This window comes from Heterocephalus glaber, unplaced genomic scaffold (genome assembly GCF_053883595.1).
Source record: "Heterocephalus glaber isolate CG9 unplaced genomic scaffold, H.glaber_assembly_v1.0 deba00001460, whole genome shotgun sequence".
NCBI lineage: Eukaryota > Metazoa > Chordata > Mammalia > Rodentia > Bathyergidae > Heterocephalus > Heterocephalus glaber.
Window position 1 is genome coordinate 584,657 of NW_028258307.1, and position 22,386 is coordinate 607,042.

Below are 22,386 nucleotides of genomic sequence, written 5' to 3' on the forward strand. Positions count from 1 at the left end.
CGCCCCAGTCAAAATGAGAAAACATGTAAATAAGTCTCAAAACCAGACTTCCAGATCACCTACAGCAACCCCAAAGGGAAATGAGATGGAACACTCTGATACTCAACCACCTGGACCCACTGAACTGGTAACAAAAGGGGATCTGGAAAAAATGAAATCAGAAATAATTTCTCAGATAACAGGAGAAATTGTGCCCCTAGTGCAAGACATGATTAATAAATCTAGAGAGGAGCTGAGGAACATGATAGAATCCCAACATAAGAAACAAATGGAATCCATAAAACAGATGCAAATAGATTTCCAGGGCATGAAAAACTCCATTGAAAGTCTACACAGCAGAATGAGCCAATGTGAGGACAGAATTTCAGATATAGAAGATAAGATTGCAATTAGCGACCAGGAAAAGAAAAATTGCTTCAAAATTATAAGGGAACATGAGAAATCAATCCAGCAGCTGCTAGTTGATGCAAAAAAGAATAACATAAGACAGATTGGGCTCAATGAAGAAACAGGAGAGAGAGTGCAGATGACATAAAAAAATCTCTTCACAGAAATAATGGCAGAAAACTGCCCAAGCAGGCGAAAAGAGCTTGACATACAGATAAGTGAGGCATATAGGACTCCAAATAGCCTTGATCAAAAAAAATCTACACATAGGCATATAATTGTTAAGATTCCAGAAACACAACAGAAGAACAAAGTTCTCCAAGCAGTCAGAGAAAAGAAACAAATCACATACAAAGGAAAGCCCATCAGAATCACAGCAGACTTCTCAATACAAACCATCAAGGCAAGAAGAGCTTGGAGTGACATATTCCAAGCCCTAAAAGAAAACAGCCTCCAACCCAGATTGATGTACCCTGCAAAACTGTCTTTCAAAATGGATGGAGAAATAAGATACTTTCATGACAAAGAGCACCTTAGGAACTTCGTGAATACCAAACCAGCACTCCAAAGAATTTTACACAATAGCCTAGGAACAGACATTGAGGATCACAACCCCAGAAAGCAAAGCAGAATGAACCCATCTGGCATGACAAGAAATTAAATGTAAAGGGGGAGAATCCAACAAAAAGAAAAAGTCATGGCAATGACAAGTCAATACGTTTCAGTTATAACCATCAACGTTAATGGTCTCAATTCACCAATCAAAAGAAAGAGACTGGCAGAATGGGTCAAGAAGCAAAATCCAACAATATGCTGCATACAAGAAACACACTTAATTCAAAAGAAAACTCATAGACTGAGAGTTAAAGAGTGGAAAACAATACTCCATGAAACAGGGACACAAAGAAAAGCAGGAGTAACTATCCTCTTTGCAGATCAAGTAGATTTCAAACCAACACTGATTAAGAGAGACGAAGAAGGACACTACATCCTTGTCAAGGGAAGAATCCAAGAGGAAGAGATGACAATCATAAATATCTATGCACCAAACACTACTGCACCCAACTATATAAAACAAATACTAACGGACATGAAAAGTCATATATGCACTAATACAATTGTAGTGGGGGACCTCAACACCCTACTGTCACAAATAGATAGATCAACTAGACTAAAAATAAGTAATGAAATACTAGAACTCAATCGAACTCTTGAACAAATGAACTTAACAGAGGTTTACAGAGTCTTCCAACCCACAAAATCAGAATACACATTCTTCTCAGCTGCACATGGGTCATTCTCCAAAATAGACCACATACTCACACATAGAACATGTTTAAGTAAATGCAAAGGAATTGAAGTTATCCCCTGTATATTATCAGACCATAGTGCGATGAAATTGGAGATCCATAGCAAAAGAAACTCAAAAAATATCATAAACACATGGAAATTGAACAACACACTTCTGAATAACCAATGGGTCACAGAGGAAATGAAAGAAGAAATCAGACAGTTCCTTCAATTAAATGACAATGACAATGCAACATATCGGAATCTATGGGACACAATGAAAGCAGTCTTATGAGGGAAATTCACAGCAGTGAATATGCATATTAGGAAAACAGAACGAGCCCAATTAAACAAGCTGATGATGAACCTCAAGCTTCTAGAAAAAGAAGAGCAGGACAACCCCAAAGCTCATACAAGGGAGGAAATTATAAAGATCAGAGGAGAAATCAATGCAATGGAGACTAAGAGAATGATACAAACAATCAATGAAGCCAAGAGTTGGTTCTTTGAAAGAATCAACAAAATTGACAAACCTTTAGCCAACCTTGTCAGAAAAAGGAAAGAAAAGGCCCAAATCCATGCAATTAGGAATGAAAAGGGTGAAATGACCACAGACCCAGCAGAAATCCAGAGGATCATCAATACCTACTTCCACAACCTATACGCCAATAAGATGGACAACACAGAAGAAATGGACAGATTCCTAGATACATGTGAATTACCAAAGTTGAACGAAGAACATCTAAAAATTCTGAACAACCCAATATCAACCAATGAAATTGAAAATGTAATTAAAAACGTATCAACTAAGAAAAGCCCGGGCCCTGATGGCTTCACTGCTGAATTCTACAAGACATTTAGAGAGGAACTGCTGCCACTACTGTTTAAACTCTTCAGTGAAATTGAAAGGGAAGCAATACTCCCAATTCATTCCTTGATCCCCAAAGCAGAGAAAGACCCAACTGAAAAAGAGAACTATAGGCCAATCTCACTAATGAACATAGATGCAAAAATCCTTAATAAGATAATGGCAAACAGAATGCAGAAGATCATCAAGAAGATCATACACCCTGATCAAGTGGGATTCATCCCAGGGATGCAGGGATGGTTCAATATATGAAAATCAATCAATGTAATACACTATATCAATAGAGCCAAGGACAAAAACCATATGATTATCTCCATAGATGCAGAAAAAGCAGTTGAGAAAATCCAACATCCATTTATGATAAAAACCCTACAAAAAATTGGAATAGATGGTCTCTACCTCAAACTGATAGAAACCATCTACGAAAACCCAACAGCCAATATCATACTAAATGGTCAAAAACTGATATCCTTCACACTAAAATCAGAAACAAGACAAGGATGTCCACTATCACCACCCTTGTTCAATATAGTTCTGGAAACATTAGCCACAGCAATTAGACAAGAGAAAGAAATAAAAGGAATAAAGATAGGTAATGAAGAAGTCAAATTGTCATTATTTGCAGATGACATGATACTCTATATAGAAGACCCCAAGAACTCCACCAAAAGTCTTCTAGACTTAATAACCAAATTCAGTCAAGTAGCTGGTTACAAGGTTAACACACAAAAATCAATTGCTTTCCTCTGCACGAATGACAGACTCATTGAGAGTGAAATAGGGCAAATAACTCCTTTCACAATAGCATCCAAAAAACTGAAATACCTAGAATCATCCTAACGAAAGAAATCAAAGACCTCTTCTCTGAAAACTATGGCACTCTGAAAAGAGAGATTGAAGGTGATATCAGAAAATGGACAGACATCCCCTGCTCCTGGGTAGGAAGGATCAATATAGTGAAAATGGCCATACTTCCAAAACTGCTATATAGATTTAATGCAATTCCAATTGAGATCCCAGCAGCATACTTCATAGACCTCGAGAAAACAATCCAAAAATTCATTTGGAGCAAGAAGAGACCCAGAATAGCAAAAGCAATTCTAGGTAACAGAGACATAGCGGGCGGCATCACAATCCCCAATGTGCAACTCTCCTACAATCTACTGTGATAAAAACAGCATGGTACTGGCAAAGAAACAGACCTGAGGACCAGTGGAACAGATTAGAAGATGCAGAAACAATGCGAGACACACTCAGCCATCTCATCTTCGAGAACAGAGCCAAACACCCTCACCGGAGGAAAGATAGCCTCTTTAATAAATGGTGCTGGAAAAATTGGGCTTCAACTTGCCAAAGATTAAAACTAGACCTATATGTCTCACCATGCACTAAACTAAAATCAAAATGGATTAAAGATCTAAATATTAAAATAGAAACTCTGAACAAGTTGGAACAGAGGTTAGGTAGAACCCTTGAAGACATCGGTGTAGGAAAAGATTTTATGAACAAAACCTCAGTTGCCCGTGAACTAGCACAAACAATCAACAAGTGGGATCTCTTCTTATTAAAAGCTTCTGCACAACAAGAGAAACCACCAGCAGTGTGAAGAGACAACCCACAATGTGGGAAAAAATCTTCACCTGCTCTTCCTCAGACAAAGGTCTACCATCTCGAATCTATAAAGAACTTAAAAAGATCAGACCTCCCAAATTTAAAGACCCAATCCAAAAATGGGCATCTGAAATGAACAGACATTTCTCAGACAAAGAAGTAGAAATAGCAAATAAATACATGAAAAAATGTTCAACATCACTGGTCATTCAAGAGATGCAAAGGAAAACAACACTGAGATTCCTCTTCCCTCCAGAAAGAATGGCTGCTATCATGAAATCAACCAATAACAAATGCTGGCGGGGCTGTGGGGAAAGAGGAACCCTGCTCCACTGCTGGTGGGAGTGTAGACTGGTGCAAGCACTGTGGAAATCAGTATGGAGATACCTCAAAGAACTAGGACTGGAAGTCCCATTTGACCCCGCTATTCCACTTTTTTTTTTTTTTTTGGTGCCAAGGATCGAACTTGGGACCTTGGGCTTGTGAGGCAGTTGCCAGAACCACTGAGCTAAATCCCCGGGCCTTGACCCCGCTATTCCACTGCCGGGGATCTTCCCCAAAGAATTAAAAGAATCATACCACAGTGATATATGTGCGCCCATGTTCATAGAAGCACAGTTTGTAATAGCTAAAATTTGGAAACAGCCCAAATGCCCATCAACTGGAGACTGGATAAAGAAAATGTGGTTTGTTTATAAAGTGGAGTACTACTCAGCCATAAAAAATGAGAAATTAGAGACATTTATAGCTAAGTGGATGCATATTGAGGCGATACTCTTAAGTGAAATAAATAGGACACACATGTGTAAATACCAAATAGTTTCTCTGGTGTGAGAAACTGAAAGTGTAAATAAGGACTAAATGTATAATAGGTAATGTGAAATAGGAAGAAAAGGGGCAAAGCGGAAGGAAGTGGGAGGGCTAGGGGAAAGGATAGAAGGGAATGGGATTAATATGAGAAAATGGAAAAATAGGAACAAAATCTTTGTAAATAGGGAGGACTGGAGGGGTTGAAGGGAGGGCTGGGCAAGGGTGAAAAATAAGAACCAAGAGAGACTATGTAAAGGTGCAAATTTTCAATGGCGAATGTCATTATATTGTATACTAAAATGTACCAATAATTAGAATGAGTAATTGATAATGTAAAATAGGAAGAAAAGGTCCAAAGGGGTAGGGGTAGTGGGAGGGGCAGGGGAAAGGAAAGAAGGGAAAGGAAAAATGCTGAGAAATGGAAAAAATGGAAATAAAGTCTTTGTAAATAGGGAAGGGTGGAGGGGGTGAAGGGAGGGCTAGGCTTGGGGAAAAAATAAGAACCAAGATGCATTATGTAAAGGTACAATTCCCAATGAGAAATGTAATTGTGTTGTATACCTACAATGTACCAATAAAAGAATTTAATACAAAAATTTAAAAAATAAAAACAAAGATCAAAATAAAAGATAGATAATAGGAAGTAGAGAAATAGATATTTCCCACAGAAAGGGGATAAAGAGGAGAGTGGGAGAGAGTAGGGAGAAAGAAGAAATTAAAATGTGTTGTGTACATGTACCAACTCCATGCAAGGAACGTAAATATTATGTACTGCAAACATGTACTAATAAATGTTGTGAAAGATCACAATCTGGACACTAGGATGCTCACCACTGGGCTGGTCCTTGTTTCCCTTTGCAAGGACAGAACCAGAAGACACATAAGTATTTGAATTTGAACTATTACAATGAAGTGAGCTCACTAAAGGGATTTGCTACCACATTAGGCAAAGTTCTTCCCTTTTTAGAGGCTAAATTTGCAAATTGACTACTGTCTCACTCACTTTCTCATCACTCGAACAAAATATCCAACACCCCCCGGTTAAAGGATAAAAGGTTTATTTTGGCTCATGTGTTTTAGAGGTTTCAGTCCCTGGTTGGTGGGCTCTAACATAGAAGTGGCATGGTGGAAGGGCCTGACATGAAGGAAAGTTGTTTACATTATGGCATTGCGGAAGCAGAAAGAGAAGGGAAGAGCCAGGGAGGGAAATGCAGCCTTCCGGGTTAGGCCTCCAGTGACACTCCTCTTCTGACCAGACCCCACCTCCAATGTGCAAGCTATCAATATTGCCCCCGTGATCCAATCACCTTCCAAACACCCTGTCTATTCACACATGAGGATTTGAGAGGACATCCTTGATCTGAACCAAAACTCTTGGCCCTGGTCCCAAAAAAACCTCATGAGCATCTCTTTAAGCAAAATGCATTTAGTCCATCTCTTAAAGTTGCCAAGTTTTTAACAGTTTCAGCATTGCTGAAAAATCCATGTCTAGAGTCTCCTCTGAGACTCTAGGAAAACTCTTAACTGTAAACCCCTGTAAAAATCAAAAGAATGTTAAATACTGCTAACATACCATGGCACAGGGTAAACATTCCCATTCCAAAATGAAAGAATGGGGGGGAAAGGGAGTGAGACCAAAGCAAGACCAAAACCCAGCCGGGCAAACATCAAATCTTGTAGTTCCATGTCCAGTACCCAGGGCAAGTTGTGGCAATGACATGTGGACTCCAAAGGACTTGGGTCGTCCTCCCTCTGCCACATTTCCAGTTGCAGCCCTCATTTCCTCTCTCTTGAGGTGGACTGCATGTAGCTTTCCTCAGACAATCCACATTCCTTGCTTCTCCAACTTCCTAGGGTCTCCAGGACACTTTCAGCTTCACACACCACGCTCTCAGGGATACACTGTCTGCCCTCTCAGCGCTTCCTCTGAAATCTGGGTAGGAGCCTCTATGACCCCTTAACTCTCACATTCTGCTTGTATACCTGTAAAATCAACACCATTTGGATGATGCCAGGGACTGCCACCAACTTGAGCAATAACCAGGCCCTCCTGGATGACAGCTGCAAAGGGTTCTGAGTGCTGGATCACTGAGCACAGTGAAACAAATTGCAAGGAACCAGTTCTCTAGGTGCTGCTCTCAAGTAGGCCACTGTGGGATTCTCTTCTCAAAGCAAAGTCTTTCACTGTTGCATCCTTGAACCTGTAAAGGGTGAGGTTTTGCTGATTCCTTGAGGCATCTTTCCTATTATCCTGATGTAAAGTACTTGGCTTTATTTTTTAATGCTAATCTTTTCAGCAACCAAGTTCTTTGTGGCCAAAACTACAGGTCCCAACTTTATAAGCCCTACTTACATAGGCAATAATTTTACAAGTGCTTCCTTTCTGGCCACCAGCAAAATTTTTCCAATTATGCAGCTCTGCTTTTTGGTCCTGCTTCTCATGGTAGATACAGCTAAAAGCCACGGGCCATATCCATGCCACAGGCTCAACATTGGAGTGCCTTGAAATTTCCTCTTCAAGTCTAATTACTTGGACACATTTACTCTCGGTCTTCTGCAAAGTCTCAGAACATGAGCAAAACAGGGGCACCATTTCTGCCAGAGCATAACACACGTGGCTGAGAGGGCAACTGCCCATGGAGCCTGTGTTCCCCACGGACGCTTCTTGAGCCTGGCCTTTGATGTCTGCATTTCCCTCCGCATTCTGATCTTCTAAGTTCCAACTAGAGGCTCCTATCAAGCTTGGCTTTCAGCGTTCTAGAGCCTCTTTAGAAAGTATCCCCCAATCTTTCCAAACTCCTCCCACAAACCAGTTCCAAAGGCTTCTGAACCACATGGTCGAGTATATTCACTACAACCATCCCACTTCTCTGGTACCAAAATCTGTCTTAGTCCTTTTCTCATCACTAGGACAAAATACCCAACACCCACAACTTAAAGAGTAAAAGTTTGAGCAACCTTCCTTGAGGCGGGAGTCACGTGTCATCCGGGTCCTACTGTCTACCTGCTCGGGGAGTCTGTCCCGCGACATCCCCAGCAAACTTTCCTCCATTGACTACCTTAGCCTCTCTCTACTGAATTGCTCTCTGAATTCCCAAAATATAATCACACCGAACAGCAAGGTCATACTGCTCACCCAGTAACTCCCACTCCGGATCGGCTTCTCTGAAAGTGACTCTGTCAACCACGGCCCAGCAAGTGCACTCTCCTCAAGACAAAATTTGGATCCGGAGCTTCTCTCCGCGGGTCGGCCAAGCAGCCTGAGGCTTCTCGGCTGTGTTCCGGTTCCTGTCTACGGCACGGTGAGGTCCCGGGAGCGGCTTGGAGCCCTGTCTTCATCCGTTGCTCCGCTTAGCAGTCCGGGTGCCTGCAAGGCCCAATTCCATCCCTGCCCGCCTTACGGCTCTCCTGTTACCTGGTCCCTCACTACAGAAGCACAGGGGATTATACTGCACATAGTTAAATGTGATAGATTAATAACTACCACAAATTGTCATTTTCTAAGCTGTGCTTGATGCTATGGTATTGCTGATTGTAACATTTGGCCTAACATGTTGTGATTGATCTAATCAGTTTTCCTTCCTGGTATAAGGAAAATAAAATAGCCTCAGAGTCATTAGAGCCTCAAAACCTAAACACAAGCCATATCTGGAAGACACTTCTGAAAAGCAATCATTCCACAAGGGTTTTAAACACAAGCAACAAAGATACCTGCACTAAGAAATTTTGAAATATCAACCCAGGAATTAAACCAAGGACAGTACCAAAAACAAAAATGAGAAGACATTTAAGCAAGGCACAAACGCAGGCTTCCACACCACAAAAAGGAAATTCTGGGGGAAATGTGGTGGAAAAGTCGGATAATTAAAGAGTAAAAGTTTTATCTCAGCTCATGTTTCTAGAGGGTTCAGTCCATGATTGGCAGGCTTGATCATAGAAATGGCAAGACAAAAGAGCCTGCCATGGAGGAATGCAGCTCACATTAGAGTGGCTAGGAAGCAGAGAGAGAAGGGAGGAGTCATGCCCCTCTTCTGAAAAGACCTCGCCTCCCAACAGGTCAGCTATATTACCCCCATCACTCAGTCTCCTTCCAAAGGCCTGGCCTGTGACTGCAGAGGCCTTTGGGGAGCACTTTTGATATAAACCATAATGACCACCCTACTCTTCCCAATATGCAGGGTCACTACTTGGAAGTCCTCTTGTTCTTAAACCAGTAAAACACTCTTGGCTTCTCTCCACATTCCTTCCACAAACGGGCTGCTACCCTGCAGGTCTTGTGATTGTTGGTGTTTTGTTCCTGCCTGCTTGTAGTTGGCTTCTGTGGACACATCTAGTCAAGTATTACCGAAGTTTTACCCATCCCTTCACATACTCTCTTCCCACTTTGCCAAACCATTAATATCTAGTTGTTATTAGGCTGGGGATTTAGCTCAGAGGTGCCGCCAGCTGCCTCACAACTGCAAGGTCCTGAGTTCGATTCCCCGTACCAAAAGAAAAAAAAACAAAACAAAAAAATATCTAGTTGTTATATACATCTTGGGGGGGCATTTTGAAAATTGCTTAGAGAGTAGATTTAAGTATTCTTACCAGGTAAATTGATAACAAGTATATAAAGTAATACATATATCAGTTATGTCAATATAGCCATTTATCAATATATTCATGTTTCTCAACCACATATTATACATATATATAGTACATATACACACATTTGTATTATAAATTTTAAAAATTCATTTGTTAAATTGTATAAAACATTAGCATTCCCCAACAATCTTGAGTTTGCCAGTTTTACTAAACTTTTCAAAGAATTAACTTCTCATTTCATTTGATTGTTCTCTATTGTTTCTCTTTTCTACTCCATTGAGTTAGTTATACTGTTACATTTGTAATTTCCTTCTCTCATAATTGCCCCTCTTTTTCCACTTTCATAAGATGGAAAGTCATTGAACTTTCTCCTTAAGCACCTAAAGTTATAAATTTCCCTCTAAGTTTTAGCTGCCTCCCAGAAATTTTAAAACTGTGTCTAAGTATATTCTTATGTCTTTTCCTTTCTTTTTTTTTTGGTACTGGGGATAGAACTCGGGACCTTGTGCTTCAAGGCAGGTGGCGTATATTCTTATTTCTTATGAGGGTTTTTATCTATTGAATGTGGGCTTGTAAGTATATTATTTAATTTCCAAATGTTTGCAGATTTTTAAGATGTCTTCTGTTGCTATTTTTAACTTAATGTTGTGGTGGTCAGTGAGCCTACTCTGTATTATTTCAAACCTTTGAAATTTAGTGCGACTTGTTTGTATATGGTGTATCATGGTAAATGTTCTATTTGAATTTGAATATGTTTTCTGTAATAATTGAGTAAAAGATTCTACAAATATCAATTAGGGCATGTTCATTGACAGCATTCAACTTTTCTGTATCTACTGATTTTTGTCTACTTATTCAATAAGTAGCTAAAAGAGAAATGCCAAAAACTCCACATATAATTTAGGATTTCTTTGTCTTGCGGTACTGGGGTTTTTTCCATGAGACAGCATCTTGCTAACTTGGTAAGTGTCCCAGGCTGGGCTTGAATCTGTGATCCTGCTATCACAGAGCGATAGCCTTACAGAGTGCTAGGATTACAAGTATGGGCCACCATACCCAGCTATAATGTCTGTTAATATTTGATAATGTAATGACTTTATATTAATTTATTCTTCTAACTTTATTGTTTCCCTTTACATGTAGTTATATGGTGATATTTTCTGCTTATCCTACGAAGGTCTGTTTTGTCTAATACTATATTAGTCAAAACAAATGACTCCTGCTTCATTATACCATAAAGATTACATGACACATTTTTCCATCATTTTAATTATAACATCTCAGGGCTTATAGTAAAAGTGTATCTTTAGAAAATAATGTCTAGAGTTTTTAACTACTGAGAAAATTTCTGCTTTTTAATTGAAGCATTTATCCACTATATGTGAGAAAATTGTTGACATGCATATGCATTTAAGTCTATCATTTTACTCCTTTTTTTATTTGTCCTGTCTTTTTTATTGCTCTTTTTCTCCTTTTCTGTGCTTTTTATATTAAGCAAATATTATTATTTATTTTTTATTTAATTTTTATCTATTTATTATTTAATTTTATTTCTTTATTGCCTTTTTAGATTTACATCTTTCTAGGTTTTTGCTTTTGATTTTTGGTTTTATGATTAGTTTTGTGATTACATTATACTATGTATTTTTAAGCTATTAGTCTTTCTTAGATTAATATCATACCATTCTGTGTAAAATGTAACAACAGTATATAGGAATGGTATAAACAGTCTGAAAGTAAGAACAATATATGGGATATAATAGTATCCCATATATTCCTCCTTCATCCTTTGTGCTATGATTGTCCTATTTTTTATTTCTTCATTTTATAAGCCCCAACACATTGATATTCTTTGTTTTGTATAATTTATTTTAATGAAGCTAAGTAAAAAAGAAAAATTGTTTGTGATTTACCTACATTATTACCATTTCTGGAATTCTTTGACTTGTTCAAAGATTCAGCTTTCGTTTGGTATCCTTACTTTTAGCTAAGTAAACTTCCTTTAAAATTTCTTATACAAATTCTCTGATTTCATTTACCAGAAAATGTCATTATTTTGTCTTCAACTTTGAAGCATAATATCCCTTCATGTAGAATCTCAGACTGACAGGGATCTGTTTGGGTAATTTAAAGATATTTTTCAAATATTTCCTTTCACTTACACTATGTTAAAAGTATGAGTATAGTTTCTGGTAGTTTTTTGTTTGGTTTGGTTTGGTTTGGTTTTGGTTTGGTGTGCTTTGTTTCGTGATACTGTGGTTTGAAGTCAGGACTTCCTGCTTGCCAAACAAGCACTAAGGCTCACTGAGCTACATTCACAGCAGCCCCTCCCCCCTTGAGTCTCAGGCTGACTCAATTTGTAATCCTCAAATGACTCAATTGTCCAGGCTGGACTCAATTTGTAATCCTCAACCTTCCATGTAGTTGGGATTACAGGCATGTGCCACCATGCCCAGCTAAATATTAACCAATAATGCTTACTGTTGTTCACAAAATGTTGTTATCTATCACTGGATGATTTTGAAATTTCCTTTTTGTATTTGATTTTCAGCAACTTGGCTCATGTGTCTAAGAATACAGGGCAGGTATTCTGCTTGCAACAACTTAAACAGGTTTGAGATCCCTGGATGGATCTGTTGTCTGATAGTTTAAATCAAATTTGGAAAAGTTTTGGCCGGTATTGAATTCCTCAGTCGATTGATTTGATGCTTGTAATCTGAAGATGTCAATCCATAGCTGTTTGGAGGCTCTTCATCAAAACCAAATATCACAGAGCTAGAGGATGACAAGGTCTAAAAGAATGTGATCACACACTTGCTGATCCTAAGCAAGCTCAGGAGATAGCACTGGGAGATAAAGCTATCCAGGCAGAATTGCTGAAAATCAAAAAAAAGATAAAGGCACAGAAAAATAAGAGAAAGTGGTCCAGTATTTGCAAAACTGTTTGCTTAATAAGAATTAATGTTACTTGACTATTATGCATTGATTATATAAGGCAATAAGACAGCATAAGAGTTACTGTCTGTGTATGACTCCTAATGCTTTCCTTTAACACTTCAGTTCCTCACTGATTATAGTTTAGAAATACTGAGTGTCCCTCTTAACAAGAAGTATTACCCAAAAAAGGGAGGCTGAGTATTTTTCACATGGCAGATTCACATCCAGAGCTGCCCTTCTCCACAGCCCCTCATCGTTCCCAGGAATCCATAAAGATGAAGATGTCCTTGTTGCTACAACTGGACTAGGAAAGTCATAGAGGGGTAAGAAAATTGTGCTCTGCAGAATACCTAGCAGAAGCTAAGGAAGAATGAAAAAGTCCAGAGGACTTCTGGGCACTGGGCCAGGAGTCACAGAGCATTTGATCTTGAAAGCAGGTTCTGAGGGCTTTCTTCCCTGCACAGGGCCAGGAATCTGTTCCAGGCTGATCACTCCTCACAGAATGTTCTCAGACCTCAAGCGTAGTCAAATATTACCACAGGTGACAAACTGACTCACCTGGTTACACAGCCCCTTCCCGGCAGCGTGCTTCCTGATCAGTTGGGACATCCAGATCTCACTGGCCTCTCTGAACTTCCCAGGTACAGAGAGGCTCTTTTTATCTTTGTGCCTAAGTAGGTGTTCTGTGTAAACAGCTGGATTCTACTTCTTGGGTTTGTACTTGGGTTTGGTCAGAAGTTCTTCCTCAGTATCTGTAGCGTCTCAGAGACTGAAACGTCATCGTCCCAACCTTCATTCTAAATCCTACCCTAATATACACATGTGAGAGGAACATATTTAATGAGTGAAAAGCTTGGAAAAAGCCTCAGAAGAACCAGGATTTACATCCAGCTTCACCATACCCAGAGGCTAGATAGTGCTCAGGCCTTTATTCCTCTGGGTTGAAGTGCTCAGGTGGTTAGGAAGCAGGAATCAGAACAGGGAGTGAATTTTATTTTCACTCTCTAGCTTCCCTGGGTTTTCTCATGAGTTCTGTAGTAAAGAATGAAGCCAACCTGCAGCTCCAGTGATCCACCAGCTTGAGGACAGGGGTACCCCACCTCCTAGAAACCTTAGGCTCCAGTATCTCCACATCAGACACAAGAAGCTGCCAACCTGCATGACTCTACTGCTTTGCCAAGTGCATTCCAGCTAAGGGGCTGGGTCTAAGTCAAGTGGGGCCATGCAGATGTATCCCGGACCTTCCTCACACCTGACACCTTCCAGATTCTCGAGGAATGGACTGGGGGTGGGATTGTACAAAGGGGAGTCGGGGGCGAATGCAGTGAATCTTTTTTAACTGATACATAAAAACAAAAATTGTACACATTAATGGGGTACATGTGATGTTTTAATAATGTATACTTTGTGTCTAAATCATGTTAAATATTTTCTCTAACATTTTTTCTTAATGATAAAAAATTTGGGGCTGGGGATTTAGCTCAGTGGTTTCGTTGCCTGCTGAGCAAGTGCAAGGACATGAGTTTGATCCCCGGTACCAAAAAAAAAAAAAAAGATAAAAACTTTCAAATCTCTTCTTCTAGCTTTTTGAAAGGTACAGTACATTATTGTCATCAGTAGTCTGGGCTACTGGGCAGCAGCACATCAGGACATCTTGCTCCTACCCAACCATAACGTAGTACCCATTGGTCAACATTTTCCCCACCCGTACTCTCCCTGGCCTCTGGTAACCACCATTCCACTCTCAACTTCTATGACATCGAAGTTTTTAGATTCCACGTATGAATGAAATCATGAGGAACTTGTCTTTCAGTGCTCTCCAGTTCCATCCATGTGGCCGTAAGTGACAGGACTGCATTCCTTTTATCACTGAATAATGTTTTTCTGTGTGTATGCACCACACTTGCTTCATCCAATCATCAGTCAATGGACATAGGTTACCTCTATTTCTCGGCTGTTGTGAATAGTGCTGCATGAACATGGGAGTGGAGATATTGGTTTAACACACTGGCTTTGTTTCCTTTGGGCTCAGCCATCCAGGAATGGGGTTGCTGAATCATAAGGTAGTTCTATTTTTAATTTTTTGAGGCACCTTCATACGGTCTTCTGTCGTGGCTGGACTTTATATCCCATCAACAGTGTGCAAGGATGTGCTTTCCCACGTCTTTACCAGCACTTGCTATCTGTAGTCTGTTTACAATAGCCATCCTTATGGGATGAGGCAAAGTCTAATTGTGATTCTGGGTTTTGGTGGTTAGCGGTGTTTGACATCCTCTCATATTCTTATCAGACACTTGTATGTCTTCTTTTGAGAAATGTCTACTTTGGTCTATGCCTGCTTGTTAATCGGGTTGTTTGTTGTTTTCTGGTTGAGTTTTTGGAGCTCCTTATATATATTCTGGATCTCAAATTCTTGTCAGATGTGTAGTTAGCAAATATTTTCTCCCACTCTGTATGTTGTCTCTTCACTCTGATAATTATTTCTCTTTCTGTGCAAAAGCTTTTTTGTTTTATAAAATCTCATTTATGTGTTTTTGCTTTTGTGTTCTATGCTTTTGGAGTCATCCAAAAATCTTTATCTATTCCAGGGTCCCAAAGCTGTCCCTATTTTCTTCTAGTCGTTTAACAATTTATACATATATATATATTTATATCTTTAGTCCATTTGAGTTGATTTGTGTAACTGGTAGGAGACAGGAATCCAGCTTCATTCTTCTCCAGGTGAATATCCAATTGTTCCACCACCGTTTATTGAAAAGACTGCTCTTTCTCCAATACATGAGCACCTTTGTTGAAAATCCATTGTCTCTAGATGGATTGGTTTACTTCAGGCTCTCTTTTCTGTTCCTTTGGCCCATGTGTCTCTTCATGCCAATACCATGTTGTTTTAATTATGATCACTTTTAACTATATTTTCATAATGCCTCCTGCTTTGTACTTTTTTCTCAGAATGACAGCTATTTAGGAATCTTTTTGGTTCCACATAAATTTGAGGTTGTTTTTTCTATTTCTGTGAAGAATGTCATTGGTATTCAACAAGGATTACATTGAATCTGGATATCGCCTTGGGTGAGATGGACATTTTAGCAATAGTGTTGGTAAAGGCAGTCCCTTGGCCGCCAAGGCTGCTGCTAAGCTGGGTCACAGCTGAGTCTCTCAGCCACAGCCTTGGAGACTGTGCTGCAGCTGGCAATGATGAAGGCTGAAACAGGAGCCCACACCCCTAGAGTTCAGGTCTCTGCCCAGTACCAGAGTACCTGTGACCACTGACCTGGCAATAGCTGTGCTGCCCAAAGTTGTGGAGTGAATGGTAGGGACAGTTCCCCAGCCACCAAGTCTGACATTCAGCTGTGTCACATCTGAGTCTCAAAGCTGCAAAGATCTGCGTAGCCTGGGGGACAAGGGTGAGCCTCAGGCCACTCCAGGGCTGGCAGTGATGCAGGCTGAAACCTGAGTTGGTCTCACTGGAGCACAAGTCTCTGCCTGATGCTGACGCTGGTCTGCAGCCTCCAGCTTAAGCTCTGACCAGCATATGGGGCTTTCAGGTACTGTAGGTGCTGGGTCTCATCCTGGCACTGGGCCCCAAGACAAAGCCCTGCCCTAGCATCCATACCCTGTTCCCCAGCAAATGGAGTCTTGCTCCCCACCTGGTATTGTAGGGATGGTGGTGGCAGGCAGCCACCGGCCCAGCACACTTCTGACTCTCCAGTCCACAGGCAGTGGGGTCTGTGGGGCTCTCCCCAGTGACAGCTTCACTGCAGCAACCCTGGTGCTGGCTCTCCAGGCTACCTACGGTTGAGACTGAATTCTCCTTCCCTCCCCCAAGGAGGGGGACTACCCCAGCTCCTTCCTGCCTTCTTTTTATTATACCAAAGCAGGCACTGTGACCTCACCTGCTTCTCTTAGCTCTTGACAAGGTGGCTTGGTGCCTGAATGACCATTCAGCTCAGTGTGCCTGTGGGGGAACAAAAGCTGTAGGGTCTCACTCAGCCACCACCTGCTCCACTTCCTCCAAATAAATATTAAGAGCTAGATGAGACCCATTATTACGTATATGTTGTATCATCTGTTTGCAATACATGATAATCACATTCATCTTGGTGAGCTGGTGCATCTACAATCACATCCTTATCATCTTTACTTCCCCTTCCCACCCCTTCCTCCAACATTGCTGTGGGTATATAAATCAGTAAAGCCACTTGTAAGCAATATGGCATTCAGACTAGCTGAAGTTATGTTTGCCGTGTTACAGAAATTTCACTGCAAGATGCATGGATGATGAGTACAGCAATGTGCATGCAGCACTCTGAGGCCTCCAGGATAAAACCCCAACTACTTGTCAGCAGTAATAAACATCTGAGGCAGTCGATGCACTGCAAGGACGATTTTACATTACATTAGCAAACGCTACACACTAAAGTCAGATAAATCTTAAAAACAGTAAAGAATGAAGGAAGCAAGCCTCAACACATTTACACTGCCATTTTTAAGCAGGTAAGAAACAAGAAAATGACACTGCATTGTGTGGCAATGCACATTGCCAAAGGAAAATTGCAGAGTGAAGGTGTGGTGGGGGGACTCACAGCCAGCTGTGCTCCTGTGCTCCTTTTTTTGACTGCCTCTTTGACCAGGTCTTTATTCAAAATAAGCTGTCCAATTTTATGTCACTTGTATGGGATAGAGATTTTGATTTTAGGAGTTTATGCAGCAGGCTGCTTTTCTTCAGCAGGTTTCTTTTCAGCTGCTGGTTTCTTAGTAGCTGCTGGCTTCTTGGCAGCTGCAGGCTTTTTCCCTAAAGGCTTCTTCAAGGGCTTCTTGGTACCAGCAACCTTTTTTCCTTTCTTCTCTTCCATGGGCTTCTTGCCTTCAACCTTCTCTTCCAATTTGGCTGCCCGTGCTGCTGCTTTATCCAGATGGATTTTGTGATTACTGGCCTGGTATTCCAGTGCATGGTCTTTGCATATGGGTTCAGCTTCAACATGATCCTCAGGTTCTTCAGAGGATTCTTCTTCAGGACTCTATGATGAATCTTCTTGCGTGGTGCCCAGAGGGCTCTTTAGATCTCTGGACTCCCGGATTCTGCTCAGGTCTGTATTGGTCATTTTGTGCATAGGCAGGTTGTAGTTACTCTTGAGGGAAGCAGCTTTACGCCAAGTGCCATACAACTCATCTAACTTCCAGAAAGCACTTTCAGTCCAAATGCAGAAGTGCCCCACATGCTCACCAGGAGCAAGTTTCAAAATATTCAGTTTGCTTACATCAAGCAGAGTAATGCCAGGGATATTTCTGACGGCCTTGATGATACCATTGTCTTCATTATAGATGATGCAAGGTCCCCTGCACTGGATGCGATGGCGGTTTCTCATCTTGCCCTTGCCAGCTCTCATTCACTGAGAGGCATAGACCTTTTTGATATCATTCCAGGCCTTTGGTTTCTTCAGAAGCAAAACGGCCTCCTTAGTCTTCTTGTAACCTTCAACTTTATCTTCTACAACCAAAGGAAGTTCAGGAACTTCCTCAATTCGATGACCTTTTGACATGACCAGTGCTGGCAAAGCTGAGGCAGCCAGGGCAGAGCAGATGGCATATTGTTTCTGAGTTGTGTTCACTCTGTGGTGCCAACGTCGCCAGGTTTTGGTTGGTGCAAACATGCGGCCTCCTCGACACATATTTCCAAAAGCACCCTGGCCAGAACGGTGGGTCCCACCTCCTCAAACCCTTGGAATTCGAGCCACAGCTCTGCCCGTCCCCCAAGACTCAGCATTGGTCTGGTGACCTGCCAATTTGCTGACAGCATAGGGCTGCCTGTTGTTTTTATGCAAGTTGGTGTGAACAAAGTGCCTTCTGCCGCTGGAAGGGTCCTGTGATCTTGATCCCAGGGACATTTGTGCCCTGTTTGCTCTACGTGAAGTCACCATGCCAGGGATGAGATCTGCTTGCTTTATTAAACTCCACCTTTTATCAAGGATTTATTTTAAAAGTTTAAAAGCAAAAGCCATGGGAAAATAAATGTGCACATGAAGGAGAACAGACGATGAAATCCCTGCACTCAGGAGCTGTTCAGCTGGGGCATGGTGAAGGGGGTGTGGGATTCGGGCTTCTCCTCCAACATGGCCACTCACGCCTCTGTGCAAGGCACGACCTGGGTGCTTTCTCTCGGAGGCAGACAGAAAGGAGGGTGAGAAATCACGGGCCCTGATGGTAAAGGGAGAAACCAACAGAGCAACGCTAAAGGGAAGAAAATGACAGCTTGTCCCATGACCTCAGGCGGGAGGCAGGAATACTCAGCCCAGGCGGAGCAGCATCTGCTAAGGCAAGGACAGTGGGTATAAAGGCAAGGCCCCGTCCTGGCTGCCTCCAGGGCTCCACTTTGGTTCTGCTTTTCCAGAATTCATCTAGCAGGGGGCTCAGATGCATTTGGAAAACACTAGGTTCAGGCTCCTCCTAGTCCCCAACATAGTTGAACAACTTAAGATACAGAAAAGCCAGGCACAGTGGTGCACCTGTATAATCCTTGCTACTGGGGAAGCTGAGGCAGGAGGATGACAAGTTCAAAGACAGCCTAGGTAACTCAGTGACACCCAGTTCAAAAATGAAATAAAAAGAGCTGGGGATGCAGCTCAGTGGTAGAATGCCCTTGAGTTCAGTCCTCAGTATGGGAGAGAGAGAGAGACCAACTTCTGAACCAAGTGTCAAGAGGCCCAGCACGGCTCACAGAGCACTCTCCTTGGCTGTCCCCTCCCCTTCTCCTCTCTGGGCCTTGATTTCTCCATCTCTGAAAGAGCAAACTGAGTCTAGGCCCGTGGGCGGTAGCCGGGGCCACACCTGAGCTCCGCAGCACTGCAGATGCAGCACAGGTGTCCGGGTGCCTCCGTGGAAAGGACACTTGCCTGTGACCCCTGGCTGCTCCAACTGCACAGCCCCCTCTCCCTCCCCAGCCCCGTCCAGTCCCCATGCTCTCAGCTCTGCAGGCACTGCTGGACTCAGAAGCAAATTCTCGGGAATGTGGTGTCTGCCTGTTTGGAGGGCATCTGTGAAGGAGAAAGGGCCACCGCCACAGCGATGCAATTTAATAACAATAGAATGACGACTGCCTGAGGTAGAGCAGCATGAGGCGCCAGGGCTATATCAGCTCTATCTCGTTTCATCCTCCAAAACTTCCTCTTACAGTGCACTATTTAAAAAGAGGAACCTGGCTAGATAAATGTCTCAGGCTACACTCTAGTGCCTTGTTCAAGACTCCAGCTCCTACACTCCTGGCCCACATGGGTACAACCCTGGCTCCAGGGGCACTAGACAGTCAAAGCGAGTGTCTTCTTCCTGTGGGCTGCTGCCACTGCCCTGAGGGGAACAGGCCCAATGACCCTTCCCAGGAGCTGGAAATACCATCCAGTGCTGCCCCAGACGTGGAGCACGGCACATGGCCATCAAGTGTTTCAACCCATCAGCTCCAGTGAGAGCCTCTCCCAGGCCCCTCAAAGTCCCCAAATCCCAGCCAGCATTTCACACCAGCATCTGGAAAATGCAGCTGGTCCAGCTACTTCTCTGCGGAGGTTTTTGCAAAATCTCCCTTTCTCCTGGTGAATAAAGACGGCACAGGAGGAGGAAGTGTCCCTTCTCCATCTTCTGAGCACCTGCCCACTGTTGCTTGGGTGCAACTGATGCCTTCTCGGGACCCTACAGGAAGTTGACAGCTGCATCCTGTCTAGTCTTGAACTAAGCCTGTGCTTTACGATAGCATTTCCCTGGGGTCCTGGGCCCTCAGCGGCACTCCAGAGGAAAGGGCAAGCTGGACACTGTCCCTGCACTTTCAAGAAGTGCGAGGGACCACGTTCCAGCCTGGGCCTGAGGAGCCTGGCCCTCAGTCCAGCTGCTGATGGGCAACGCCACCCTTGCTGAGTGCCTTCCTAGCAAGTGGTCTGCAGAAAAGCAGGCCGTGCGAATGGCACAGGGGCTCTTCTTCCTGCAGAAGCTGTGTCCTCCCTGTCTGTCCTCATAAGAAGAGGAGGCAAGTGTTCAGCTCCACCCACCTAGCTGTATAAAGGAGCCTCCAGGACAGACCCAGGAAGGGCCAGCTGTGTGCTGCCCACAGCCATGAGCCTGCGTCTTTCTGGTCTACTCCTCTTCCTGGTGGTCGCATTACCTTCAGGTGAGCCAGCAGGGGTGAGAGTGTAAGGGAGGGGGTCTCGCAGGTGCCGAGGTGGGCAAGAGCCCAGGTTAGAGGTTGGGGTGGGATGCGGCCGCCTGGCCTGCACCCACTCCCCTGCTGGGCATCCACTCCATCCTGAAGACCTAATCGGTCTCGTGAGAGGGGGGAAGCAGTTGCCCTGTTCAGCCACCCAAATTCCTGTTTCACCCTCAAATTCGTGTGGGTAGCCTGGGACTCAGCCTCTCTAGGAAATGTGGTAGGAAGCGTGAAGGACTCCAGAAAGAATCACAGAGTGAGACAAGCCCAGATGTGCCGGCCTCGGGAGACGACTTCTCTCCTTTTTCTCCCCGCAGGGAGTGGCTTGTATGGGAACCAAGGCGTGAAAGTTCGCACCTGCACGAAGCTCGAGGGCGTGTGCTTCTTCGGCTTTAAACCAGGATGGACCTGGGTCGCGTACTGTCACAACATAATGTCCTGTTGCACACAGAATAAAATATTTCTACCTCCCCAGAGCAAACAACCATGACCTACACCTCATGAGGCCCATTAAAGGAATCTGAGAACGGCTAGCAGGACTGAGCTCTGAGTCCGGGGGACGGGAAGTGTGGGACAGGACTGGGCCCGGCCCGAAGAGTGTTGGAAAGGAGGCGCTGCAGCAGAAACGCATCTCCCGTTCTTTTTTCTGCCTCTCCATCTCCAAACACTACCAACTTTCAAATTCAGATTCAGCTGATGACTGCAAGTCCGAAGGCCCAAGGGCACGACACATCCTGGGCACAAAAGCAACAGCTCCGCGGTGCCAGCTCTCTTCGAAGTAGTTCCGGGTCACATCACTTCATCCTCCCAGCTCCGACTATCCCTTGTTTTTTCACACTCACAATTTTATGATTTTTGTGTACTTTTTATATTAATAAGTTTCCAGTACATAGTAATTACGTTTGTTACGGGGAGTTTGTACGCATACATACCACATCTTAACTCCTTTTTGTCCCCTTCCCTCCATCCCTCCTGCTCCCTCCAACGCTTAATCCCCCACCCGTTTGAGAAAGCTCTATTTCCATTTTTTTGATTCTCTTTTTTTAATCCTTTTTCCCTTCCTTCCCTCCCCCTTCCATCTCCTATTGCTCTTCCCACTTGAAAAGGATCTGCCTACTTCCTATGTTCTATCCTGTATTTTCCTTTTTATTTATATTTTGGGTTTCTCATACAGGGAGGAATCTTTTCCAAGGCAATCTTTTACCAGTAGTGAAAGTGGAAAAGAGGGGAAGCGGGGGGGGGGGGGGGGGGGAATTATCTATCTCCTCCCTATTATCGCTTTTATTTGACTCCTTATTTATACTTTGCTCATATAAGAGAAATCATGCGATATTTAAGCTTGTGTGTCTGATTCATTTCACTTAACATTAGGGTCTCAGGGTGCATCCATTTCCCTACAAATGACTCCCATTGATTCTTCTTTATGGCACAGTAGTACTCCAAAGGTGTATAAATGCCACCTTTTCTTTATCCGTTCATGTGATGGTTAATTGTGCTGTCAACCTAACTTGGGCAAGCACCACGTAGCAGATCAGTGACGCTTTGGGCGTGTCTGTGGATGACTGACAGGCAAGCCACAAACTGAGGCGGGAAGGCCCGCCCAGGATGTGGGTGGCACCAACCAATGGGCTTGCAGCCTGGGTGAAATTTAAAAAAAAAAAAAAAAAAAAAAGAGAAGGAAGGAGGACACCTCCAGTTCTCTCCATTGCCT

At 42.9% G+C, this 22,386-nt stretch overlaps 1 protein-coding gene and 1 pseudogene across 1 annotated transcript; one reads left to right on the forward strand and one right to left on the reverse strand.

Moving 5' to 3' along the window:
* Positions 1–16,671: 16,671 nt before the first annotated feature.
* Positions 16,672–19,389, reverse strand: LOC101709727 (large ribosomal subunit protein uL4 pseudogene; annotated as a pseudogene).
* A 1,195-nt stretch (positions 19,390–20,584) lies between these two features.
* Positions 20,585–21,165, forward strand: Defb136 (defensin beta 136). Its single transcript, XM_004848484.1, has 2 exons — positions 20,585–20,639; positions 20,993–21,165. Exons 1-2 carry the CDS (start codon positions 20,585–20,587, stop codon positions 21,163–21,165), a joined length of 228 nt encoding a protein of 75 aa, XP_004848541.1.
* Positions 21,166–22,386: the final 1,221 nt, after the last annotated feature.